General features: G+C 35.5%; 1 protein-coding gene across 1 annotated transcript; it reads right to left on the bottom strand.

The window, feature by feature from the left end:
• Positions 1-3,991: 3,991 nt before the first annotated feature.
• LOC110738336 (glycosyltransferase-like KOBITO 1) lies at positions 3,992-11,893 on the bottom strand. Its single transcript, XM_021918701.1, has 11 exons — positions 11,243-11,893; positions 10,536-10,685; positions 10,367-10,419; positions 9,722-9,830; positions 9,498-9,632; positions 9,340-9,384; positions 8,587-8,774; positions 7,660-7,801; positions 5,093-5,139; positions 4,889-4,976; positions 3,992-4,686 (listed from the first exon to the last, which is right to left on the bottom strand). Exons 1-11 carry the CDS (start codon positions 11,579-11,581, stop codon positions 4,408-4,410), a joined length of 1,575 nt encoding a protein of 524 aa, XP_021774393.1. The 5' UTR covers positions 11,582-11,893; the 3' UTR covers positions 3,992-4,407.
• Between the last annotated feature and the right edge of the window lie 721 nt (positions 11,894-12,614).

Below are 12,614 nucleotides of genomic sequence, written 5' to 3'. Positions count from 1 at the left end.
GACTGTTCGGAATGCCCTTGATCTTAAGTATGACCAAAAGCATCGAAAACCATTTCACGATATTCATTAGATCGCCGTTCAGGAACTCCTGGAAACCCTTCCCCATGACACATCCACTCATAGTAATTAGGTACAAAAACCTTGTGATACAAATGAATTTTAACCGTTTCTGCATCCCAAAGCCGTTTGTTCTTACATTTAAAACATGGACACCTAACTTCATTCGGGTTACTACTCTCGGGATGATATTTGACGTACTGAATGAATTCATCAACCCCTTTCATGAACTCTGGATTAATAGAAAGCCGAATCTTCCTTTCATACATCCAGCTACGTTCTGTTCGTTTCATGATTACAACTTCTACACAACTCACGCATATGTATAATCACATTAGTCACAAAGCATATTTAATATTCATTATCCATCAAAGTGTTATGGAAATGCAAATGAGATTTGAAATGATGTCCAAGGGTCCTTATCACTCCAACCTAACCCATCCTTGTACGTTTAATCCCACTAGTAAATGTAAGCCAGGTTTTCAATTCTATGGAAAATCCGGCAGCATTTCCCTACAGTTCTCCAAGTACACGATGTAGGCGATTAGATATACCTATGTACCCAGAGAACATTGTAGAGAAATGAGAAGCCAAGATAAGGCATACATTCACCACCTAAGTGAGAATAAGCGTACAAGGACAATCCAACCGGGGACTATTCAAGACATACTCCTAATGTGTATGCCTTGAATGGGTATATAGGCATATGATTATGCAAATGATTCATTTACAAAATATATAAAGTAAAGGACACATGAATTATACTACCTAAACAAATATATCATAATTAAACTAAACTAAATAAATATATTAAACAATTATTAAATATTATATTAAACATTATATAAAACAAATATATTAAACTAAATAAACTAACATACATTATATTAAACTAAACTAAACTAACATACATTATTATATTAAACTAAACCAAACTAAACTAACATATCATAATACAGCACATTCATTTCAAATATTTCAACATATTTAAACATAAAATACAACAAACATGTATACACTACACTAAAAACAACAATAAACTTACATATATCTATATACAATTAGTCACTAACATGCCATGTATAAACTAAACTAAGAATTTTAGGGTTTATAATGTCTAGATCTGACTTTTTATTGACAATTAAACCAAGTAAATCTACAAATCCTACAAATAATTACAATTAGAAACTTAATTAGGGTTTGCAATTAAGTGAACAACTTAAATTGAATTAGAAAACATGGGAGAAAGAACTCACCAAGGGTAGAGGAGGATTCGGTGGTGGCTGCAAGGAAAACGCTGTAGAGGAGGCGTTAGTTTTCACTACATGATGGAGGTGGTGGCGGCTTTGGTCAGACTTAATTATTTAAAAAAATAAATAAATAAAGGGTGAGTCTTACCGGCTACACAACGGCGGGAGGATGGAGGTGGTGGCGGGTCTAGTCGCAGCGACGAGAGGATACAGATGGAGGACGACGGCTGCACAATGGTGACGGTGGTTAGGGTTTAACGAAAAAAAAACCCAAATACATCTAATATTAAACTTACCAAGCGGCGGCCCAAAGGTCACAAGGCGGCGGCGGTGAGACGCCGGTGGTTGTGGGGAAACAGCGCCCCCTTTTCTCTTTCCCTTTCTCTTTCTCGTTCTTCTGTCGCTCTCTCTCTTTCCCCTATTCTTTCTCGTTCTTTCCCTTTCACACAGCAGCGGCGGTGAGACGCCGCGGGTTGCGGGGAAACGACGTCCTCAAACTTCCCTTTCTCTTTCTCTATCTCTTTTCCTTTCTTTCCGTCGTTCTCTCTCTTCCCCCTATTCTTTCTAGTTCAACAAAAGAGGAGATCTGAACTCGTTTTTTTTTAAATAAATTCTTTCCGACGGAATTAAATTCTTTCCGAAATCAGACCTTCCGACGGAATATTCCGTCGGAGTACAGTTTTCGACGGAATATCCCGTCGGAAGCTCTAATTTCCGACATAATTTAATTCCGTCGGAATTATTGCGGGGGATATTTCGTAGGTACGGCTAAATTCCGTTGGAATATTCCGACGGATTAAAATTCATCGGAAATTTCGAATTTTCCGATGGAATTTGAGGTCCGTCGGAAAATGGCCTTTTTCTAGTAGTGGGTGACGGTGACGGTGACAGAGGTGGTGATGGTGATGGGGGTGGTGACAGTGTCAGTGGTGGAAGGTAGGAGTGACCATGTGAGATGAATGACGAGCCGAAAGAGAAGGAAGCAAGATAATTTGTTCAAGGGAAAAAAGTTACCCGGGGGGGTTAGAGTAACAATTACCCCTATTTTGAGGGGAAAGTATTACCCCTATACAACATTACCTTCAATCCAGACACTTAAAAAATGTCATAATTTTTATTCATTAACTTTTCCTCCCCTATTATCGGCATTCCATGGGAAATTGAACTTGTGAGCTATAGGCTAAGACCTCATTGATTAATGTTTACCCTAATATTGGTACACTTAGTCAAGCTTTACTTCATGAACATACTCATGTGTAGAGATGGCAATTTTAAATGGATATCCAGTTATCCGATCCACCCGATATAAATACATGGATGAAAATCCGTTTTAAATGGATGAAAGGCGGATGATGGATGAAGCGGGTGACGAATTGGGTCGAATTTGAGTGGAGCTCCAAGTCATCTGTCACCCAATCCATCATCCATTTATCACCCGATATATATAAATATAATCATAATAAAAAATAGAAATTAGAAAATTTTGATCAATAAGTAGTATTAATGCAAGGCGGACCACAACAAATTCATGAATGTTTTTATAGGAGTAGTCAGTAAATGGAATCACTCAAAAGATTATAAAATTAAGAGTTTTATCTTATCATATACGAATTATACTACAGTATAGCTTGTATTAGTTCAAACTCTAAATTCATGACTTCATCAAAGAATACATTCTCCTTGTATATTGCAACTTATTCTTAATGGGAACTTTATTAGATTGTCTTCGGACATACGAAATATAATCTATTTTAATGGGAATTTAATTATAATTATCACCCGTTAAGCACCCGATCCGTTTTATCCGAGGATGATAGATGGATCGGATGCAGGTGATGGATTAAGCGGGTGGCAGGTGGATCAGATGGAGCGGATGAAGTAAGCGGATAAAGCTCCATCCGACCCGAATTCGATCCGTTGCCATTCTTACTCACGTATAATCTCAATATTTTTTTTTTTTTTGGGGGGGGGGGGGAGGAACTACTTGTAAACTAGTTAGCCTTTGATAAAATAAATTTGAATTTTATAGCTTGATTTGAACTTTTCTAAAGTTAAAATATAATTAAGAAAAAAAATGTTTTATAAAATTTCAATCTCAATCCTTAAGATATAGAAATCGGGGCTGAAGTGCATTGGCAAACATTCATAGTCTAAACAGAAACATCAAAAGGAAGCGAAAGTAGTTATCCCTCTCGAGCAACACATAACCTAAAATGTTACTCTTATCATTAATATAATAATATAAATTAAAATAACAAAGCACTATGAATCCAATCCATGAACACTAAATATTCCAAACTATCGTGGAACATGGCCTTGTTCCCCAAGATCTGGCTTTGTTGGTCGACTAATTTGCTTTAGGCCTCAACTTTTAATTATTTTTTTCATGTTGCACAAGCTATAATTCCACCACCTATATCTTGTTATACTAATTTGAATATAGCACTAGCTATTAATCTATATTCTATAACCAATAAATTTTCATCATAATTTTAGGTTCATAATTAAGAGTAGCATTCACATTTTTAAATATTGTAACTGACGTTTAATGGAATCAGATTCCCAAAATAAGGAGTATTGATTATGTAGTGTAAGCATGTGACAATTTAGAACAAGCCAAAAAGCCTTGTCCTGCAATAATCTCAATGATTGAATTAATCGGACCAAAAACTTAGACAAAAACAAAAAGAAATCAGTAGAAATGAAATAAAAAAGATCCATTCAAAGAATTAGAGTATCACAAGGTGCCTACACTACGTCTACGTATATCTAAGTAGTGAAACAATCGCCTCTCATCATATCGACCACCAGTTTCTGTACATAATACGCGACCCCGATTTCTAGACTCAGGCACAGGGCTGGTACTAGAAATGAACGGGCCAAAAAATGTTCTGCTACCACCCTCTCCCTCTCTCTTTTTTTCTCTCTCTCTATGTGTACAAAGCGCTTGGGCAATGATCGGGAAGAAACCATAAAGGTAAAACCTCTTCCCTCCTACTTCACCCCATTCTCTATACCAAACATTCTAATTATCATTCAATCATGTGGTAACATAATGGGCAGAAGAATAGGAAGCTGTAAAATGAATATGTCAAATCAATCATGATTCCTGCACATCATCATCGTTAACACCTGGTGATGGCAATGGTGGAACAGCAGCTTCATGAGTAGCCGCATCTGTAAACTGCAGAACCTTCCTCACAGTTGCCTGAGACTCTCTGGCTTTATTCTTCTTCCTTGAGGAAGCGACCAAATCATTAGGTCTTGTTGAATTAGAACTCACGATTGAAGATAAGAAATTATCCTTTGAAAGAGATGTTGAAGCAGATTCAATAATAGAAGTGAAAACACCAGATTCTCTTAAACCCTGAACAATCACCTGTAGACGAAAGCACACAAGAATGAGAGATACAGGAAACAAATAAAAATGAGAAACAGTAGCACAACACAACAAAATAGAGTTATCTCTCCTACTGAGTACTGAATAGACCATGTTTTAGCCCAGCAGTATCACACATCCATGTCTTTGTTATAAGCCTCGTAAGGATTGATTATGTTTGGAAGGGAATAACAACACTCACCATGGGAGCATATATGCGAGTTAAAATGCCCTTCCTCAAAAGTTTCAGGTTAAGTGCTTTGTCTCCCCATACAACATGCTCTTGATACCTAAAATCAGAGATGCCACAACAAACACAGTAATAATGAATCATATCCATTAAAGTAACATTTTTCCATACCAACCAATAAACAGACAAGAAGACCTCTTAGGCTCAAAAACTTACCACTTCCTCATTTCTTCCTCAGTTGCAGTTGAAGCAATTATGAATGCCTGCCATAGGTAACATGTAAGAAGGTTAAATAGAAGAATCAACAATATCGTTCATATCTTCAGCACTTGTTTGGTTGACAACAAGATACATGGGAAGTGGAAGCATTTAGAAAATGGAACAGAGCAAAACCAAAGGAAGAAGCACTACCTAGTTCTTAAGAAGTTCCAATTAGGAAGTGGAACTTCCTATAGTAAACCAAACAAGTTCATGAACTTCCTAGAAAACTAGACTATATGAAAATAACTTCCTATGAAATAGTACTTTCTATATTCAACCAAACAAACAATATATTGGCTTCCATGACAACACAAGCCAAAAGCACAATCAGATAATAGCAATCAGATGTTGAATCCGAATTTAATCAAATACAAAACTGGTGGATAGACAGCTATTATATGAAAGGGCAGACATTAATACTTGTACTATCCCTGTTAATGGTTCCTGAATCCTGAGCTTAAATGATTTTTAGTTGCAGGCTTTATGTTCAGCAAGTTGTGGGCTGGATCATTTTTATGAAAAACAATACCTTTTCTGTTGATCATTTTTATGAAAAACAATACCTTTTCTGTTGGTAAAATGTATAAGCAGCTTTTTGAGAAAGTGGCATGGAGAAGTGTTATGTGCAAAGCAAGGCTAGTCCAAATAGTATCTTATGCTTATAACTTGGCTAGCTATTTCAAGATAGGCTGTACACAGCAGATAGTGACATAGTTTGGCCAAGTGGAGCATTGAATGTTCTGCTACCTGCATTCTGAACAGCCTGACAATGTGCAGCACCGCCTTTATCAAATATTCATTTCTGATGGTAGGGAAGTATTATGTTGATCTTGGGGCATAACAGAGTTTGTGCTTGGTTCAATGCAGATCCAGAGAGAGCAGTGAAAATGAGTAGGAAGACCCGAAGACTAGGGTACAGTCAAAGCTAAAAATTACCATTTATAATCTTTGGCTAATAGGAATTACTTCATATAATTTTTCAGGAGGGGTGTGAAATCTACAGATGCTGTACATTATAAAAATTTTGTTCAAAGTTTCTAGTAAATGTTCTGAAGAGCTTAAAGGATTGCTTTTGATGTAGTAGTGTTGCTTCTTGGCAGGCCAGTCTGCAAGCTCTTGGCCCCTACCATTCTGGCAATCTGGTTCCTTTGAGACCTTTTCCAAGGTCGAGTCCTTTAGTAGTGGAGGATGGAAATGACTGTCCAGTTCTAGAATGTAACTATAGCTGGCCAAAACCTACCCCAATACAACATTCCTGATCGAAACTGAGCACAAAGTAGCTGGTTTGGATTGAAATTTACACCAGTACAATTAATCAGGTTGGCATGAATACCCTTTTGTAAAATAAGTTTAAGGATTGCCATTTCAATCAAAAAATGGCCTGTTTAATAGCATGGGAGAATGTGGAAATTACCCAAAAACAGTAAGAAATTCTAAAATAAGAGCACAATAGTAACTCAAAACGCACATGCTTTATATATTCAACATGTTTATTAAATTTCAGTCCAATAATATACCTGATCCAACAGCCATATGAGAATAAAACAGATGGGTTTAATTGGGTCAAGTATAGGTAGCCCATTTGATAGGCCAGTCAATTTGGAATGACTTTTCTAAACCAAAAATTAAGAGTTGAATTGGGTATCAGAATTTCAACCTTTTTACCGATATCAGTACGACTTGCCCAACATATTCTGTTTGCAAAAATTTAATTATGATTTTAGTGATATGAATCAACAAACAATCCATGAAGCAAATAATTATCCCCTTACAAAGGAAGTATGTATGATTTACTAATGATAAATTCTACAAATTTGGGCACATGTTTAGTTACAAAATCATATGGAGCCTTTACCCATGCATGTCATCTAAGATACAGCATCTGTAGTGTTTTCTGAACAAAGAGGAGGATTCTTGCTCTTAATCATTAAACATTAATGACGGTATGCACCCAAAGCCTCTCTCATTTCAGATTTTCCTACATGTTAAATGTCTTAATCGGCTTAAAGGGAAATTAGGTACTGACACTTAAGAAGATTATTTAGTGCATACTTGATTTGACTAGACAGTCATAAAGTTTGCTTCCATCGACAAGGACGACAACAAACTCATAATCCAACCACAGACAAGACTGTCATGCCTCATGCATCTTAGGAAAACCAACCCTATATAAACATCAAGCCCACTAAATAGCATAGATTGTTTAAAGGGAATCAAACTCTAGCAACGAATTCCCTATCTGATACTGATATGGTTTAGATACATACCATGGGACTTCAAGTTCGGACTCTGACTATTAAGGACTAACTCATAACTACAAGAGTACAAGCCCAGGTTGAGCAGTAGACGAAGCCAAGATGAATTGTATTCTAAAACTACTTTTTTCAGTCATAACAATAAAAGCTTAATCATGTGGCATACAAAAGAACAGAAGATACCCTCATTAACCAAAACACTTCACATCACAGAGAAAAGAAGAGAAAAGAATGGATATAAAAAAATGTGGTAAAACTAAAACTTACTGCTCTATCAAATTCCAGCATAAAGCATCTCTTAACATCCTCTTTTGTTGGCTTGCATCCACATCGATCACGTCTAGAAGTCAAGTCTGAAAACTTTGAATATGTATAGTGCAGAACAGCGGCTTCTTCGAATTTGATTTCACTACAAATAAAAGTGGCAAATGACATAAATCACTAAAATCGTAAAGGAAATGATATACTCCATAGATAAATATTGCATAAATAATGACAAGGGAGCTGGAAAAATTAGAAATGGGCAACACTGAATCCTGGCCTCTTGCTATAGAAAATATTGACTATCTGAACATCTAACCCTTCCCCCCCCCCCTCCATCCATTTTCCTTCCGGAATTCATGTGGCCCCTGTCCTTCCATTAAGCCATTGATGACATTGCTCATCCTAAGCCATGATGTCCAAGAACATTGAGGGCAATCATCAAATGCCTTGGTTTGATCCCTTCGAATAGCTTAAGCAAGCCCTTCCTACCCCATCTATGCCTTATAACACTCTGGAAACTTCATAGGAATTGTATCCCCTCTCCAGTCTCCACTCATATCGTTCCACCAAACCTTTTAATCCTTAATGACATTACATGATTTACACCTCAACCTTTATGCTCAAAGAACACTTTCTTTGTGCCTTATTCAGTAATAACTAATAAGTGGTTATGGTATCTTTCTAAACTGGAAAGGATCTTTACAGGTTCAAGGTTGATCTAAAGCGGAGACGCTGATCCTTAACTAACACTATATAAATTGGTAACACTCTTTCACTGTCTTTTAACAAACTTCTTTTTTATCCTTTATGATGACCCCCATGGCTACTAAATAGTACCTATAAACTCCAAAGGGAAGATACATAAAATAAAAACTTATTACATATTACTTTAAAACTAATGTGCTTACAAGACAGAAAAAGTTGTCATACTTAGGAGTCTTCATATAGTTGTGCCACCGGTGGGCACCATTAGGACGCAGATGATCCTGTACTCGAGCAATCGATTTCCCATTACCATAGGTCAAGAAGTAATTGGGATTTCCACGAGTAGCTTCCTTGTACATGCCAAAGTAAGTATCCTTCGGGAGATGATCATAATTTTTTTTAAACATAGATACCTATTGCATGAAAGCAACACACATCAGTGGATGAGCTGTAGGGTATGAGAAGAAAATGATAGGCAAACTACTATGTCCCTAATTATTTGACACTAATGAAGTAGGTACCGTAGAATTATGCAATATGTGCAAAAAAAAAAAAAAAAAATAAATAAAAACTAATAATAATAGTAATAACCATTGTTTATGTATCCTATTTGCACAAACTGTGGTAATACATTGACAGATCAGCATTTTAGTATTAAATAGCCTAACAATAACTAACAAAGATTTTAACACTCCCATCTGTTCTTTAAAATTGGTTTTAACCTTTCAGTTGCTAATTTGCCAGTAATAAATGGCTGTGATATATGTTGAAATCTGAATGATTTGATTGATACAAGAATCAAGACAAATAACCTCTAAGGTATACAGCTTATAATTATATTGACTGGAAAAGTCCGTTGCAAATGTACTATAAAGTGTCTTAAGCTAGAAAGATTTTCAATATTATACTAATCGGCAAATAAAACACAAGTCACTTTTGAGGAAAATTTTATCAAAGATCTCCATTCAAAGAGCCTACCTCACTAAAAGGATCTTGGATATCATCACGTTCCACACTGCTTTCCTGAACAAGAAATGATATTAAATTAGCACCATAACTATGTGTATAAGAAAATTAACTATACTAGAACAGATAACAACATAAAGCGGTAATTATGTTAGTGCCTTTTTACTTACATAGTTGGGAAAAACAACCATATCCACATTCACAGGAACATCAAGCAGAAGTTGCCGCAATGAATACTCCCGAGTACCAGCCGGGTGTATTAGCTCATCAGTATCAAGATGAAGAATCCATTCTGCACCATCATCCTAAAGATAGCAAGATCCATTGAAAAATCAGCCAAAAAAAGTGTAATAAAATCTGTCAAGTGCTCAAAAAATAACTGGTATTTTCTTACCCTAGCCATAACAATTGCCATCTCCATGTTAAGTGACTGCTTCACAAATAACTCATAATTGCACGGCTTGTAAAAGAAACTTGCCAGCCACGTTTCATTCCAAATTCGGCTAAAGAAAAAAAAGGAACAGCAGTCAATCGATTGAACATACAATTTTTCAAATAAAAAAACAACAAAGCATCATATCAGTCCATCCAAGGGATCTAAATTTTTAAAAATGATGTGTAAGCAACTGGTACACACAGACAGCAGCAAAACAAGATCAGAGCAGCTAAAGATGACGTAGAAGCAACATGGGTAGCCACAAGACACGGTGCTAAGCAATTATACAGCTTATATCTCAATAAGAAGAATCAACCATGGAACCGAACAACCCTCAACCCAATAAGCGGAAGGTCAAAAAAAAAAAAAAAAAAAAAAAAAAATTCCAAGGATATAACTAGCTTTTAACAGGTTAATTACCCTGCCCCCAAACACCCTAATTTTTGGGAAGTGTGCGGCGGAGAGTCAAAAAAAGATATAGGAAATCACAAAGAGAGCTCAAAATTGAACAAATACTTTCACTAATCAATGCTGCAATTAAAAATACTTGTTGGACACTGCCAGCTTAAAATTTTAAATTATCAAAATGCAGGATTAACACACCTTCTAGCCTGTTGATCCTCTAACTCTTTTGTTCTATAGATAACTTTAACACCCTGCAAATAGAACAGATGTCAGCAATTCAGATGGTCTTACCAGAAAAAAAACTACTGCAACTAAAGTAACCTAAATGTGGCAAAGGAGAAACTCGAAGGACCGCAGTTAAACTCACAGGAATAGATTCCAAAACCCTTGTAACTTTAGGTGTTGCAGCCTTCCCTTCCACAAAAAGGTAAAATGTAGTGACCCCGATAACCTTGTGGTAGAACATCCATGGAAGAATCTGTTCCAAACTTGCTGAGGTACTCGTCGTGATTGTAATCTAATCACAACAAAATTAGGTCTTTAGTTCAGACAAAGACGCATAAAATCGATACGGAGTATTTAGCTCCCTGCATGCTATCTTCTCAGCACAGTTCTCAATTTGATTTCGAATCGATTCAGGATGTTAGATCTTAACTAATACACTAATTAAAAAGTTCAAAACATATCAATTAAAATCTTCTCAGCTATTATCAGCAATTGAAATGCAAAGATACAAGAAATGACATTGAATCAGCAAAATGCCAATTAAACTCAATTAATCAATTGCACCCCACAATTCAAATTTTAAAAACTGATCCATTTACAATCAAATCAGCATCCAATTAAAAAATTACAAATAATTCACATAAACAATAAAAAATCATGCAATCAAATCAAATCAACATCCAAACTGAATCAGTAATTCAATAGCAGGTCAAAACAAAAATCCCACCAACAATCAACCAAATCAAGCAATACCCATTCCGATTCAAATCCAAACAAACAAAACCCAGAATCAGATCAACCAAAAAAAACTCAAAAACCCAAATCAACCAGAATACAAAAACAAATTACCTTAGGCTTAAGATCGGTTTGATAATGAAACTTCCAATCACGATAATAAGGAAAAGAAGGCGATAAATGGCTTAAAAGGGGCCCACAATCAGAGCGCATAACCTTGGAAGTTGTAGTTGTAGTAGGAGGAGAACTATCCATTCCAGGAAACCTGTGTTCTTCGGCAGAGTAACGTGTAGAAGGGTCTGTAACACCTCCACGCCATTGAAGAACAAAGGCGAAGGCAGCAAGCGTAAAAGGGAGAAGAGTAAGAAGGAGGAGGATTCTATAAGTGAATGAATTGTTTGACGAAGAAGATGAAGATGGTGGTCTTAGAGAGGAGTGAAGTCCACCCGCCATTGTTGATGGAGAAGAGAGAATTTTAGAGTTTTGAGTATTTTTTTTGAGATTTGAAGAGGAAATGAATTTATTTTTTGGTGTTATGTTTAATGGTGAAGGTGGGAAATGTGTGAAAAAATTAAAAAAAAAATGGAAAAGAATTGATGGTTTTGATAATTGAAAAAGTTGTGAAATTTTTGAGTTTAAAAATGGGTGAATGACTGAATGTAAGATGAGTTTAAAAATGGGTGAATGATTGAATGTAAGATGTGAATCTTCACTTGATTAGGAAGCAATCACTTCATATGGAATTATAATATTTGGTGGTGTTATGATGATGATCTCCATAACTGGTGAATTGTTATAACATTGAATAACCAAATCACAATATGGAGTAATTGAATTTAGGCTATGTTCAATTCACTATTAATTTATTAAATTTGATCTTAATAATTTTGATTTGATTAAATTATGACCTTATTTGTATATGAGATGTTAGTTTCGTAACGAGTGTTATTCAAATAGAAATTTTTTGTAATTTTATTGCAGAATTAAAGATATTTAGCAATAAGCTAATGCAAATTAATAGACATGGCCAGTCGCACACAAGACGGGCTGATTAAAATAAGTTCAGATAAATTAAGTTAAGTTCATATAAGTTCAAATAAGTGAAAATCAGGTGAATAAAACACACCCTTAATTCCTTGGCGAAAAATAAGTAGCCAACATTACAATGTTAATCAAGAATGCCTACTCAACATCGGAATCTTTTCAAAGAAGAAGAATATTGTTGTCTAGGGTGTGTGAACCACATAAGTACTAAGTTTTGTATGCCTGTTAAACAACAATTCCCATCTTTCATTTCTTCTTCTCTCTGTCGGAATTATTTGCCTTTTCCTTCACATATCTTATTTCAATGTAGTGCATATAAAGAAGATTATAGATAATCTTGGATATGATGACATTATCAAATATATGAAGTGCCAAGAAATAGTTGGCATAGTGTGGGTGAATATATGAATGAACAATTGAAAGAAGAATTAAAATTTCATTA

The sequence above is a fragment of the Chenopodium quinoa genome, unplaced genomic scaffold (genome assembly GCF_001683475.1).
Source record: "Chenopodium quinoa cultivar QQ74 unplaced genomic scaffold, ASM168347v1, whole genome shotgun sequence".
Taxonomy (NCBI): domain Eukaryota; kingdom Viridiplantae; phylum Streptophyta; class Magnoliopsida; order Caryophyllales; family Amaranthaceae; genus Chenopodium; species Chenopodium quinoa.
This window is presented reverse-complemented; position numbering and strand designations above follow the sequence as displayed.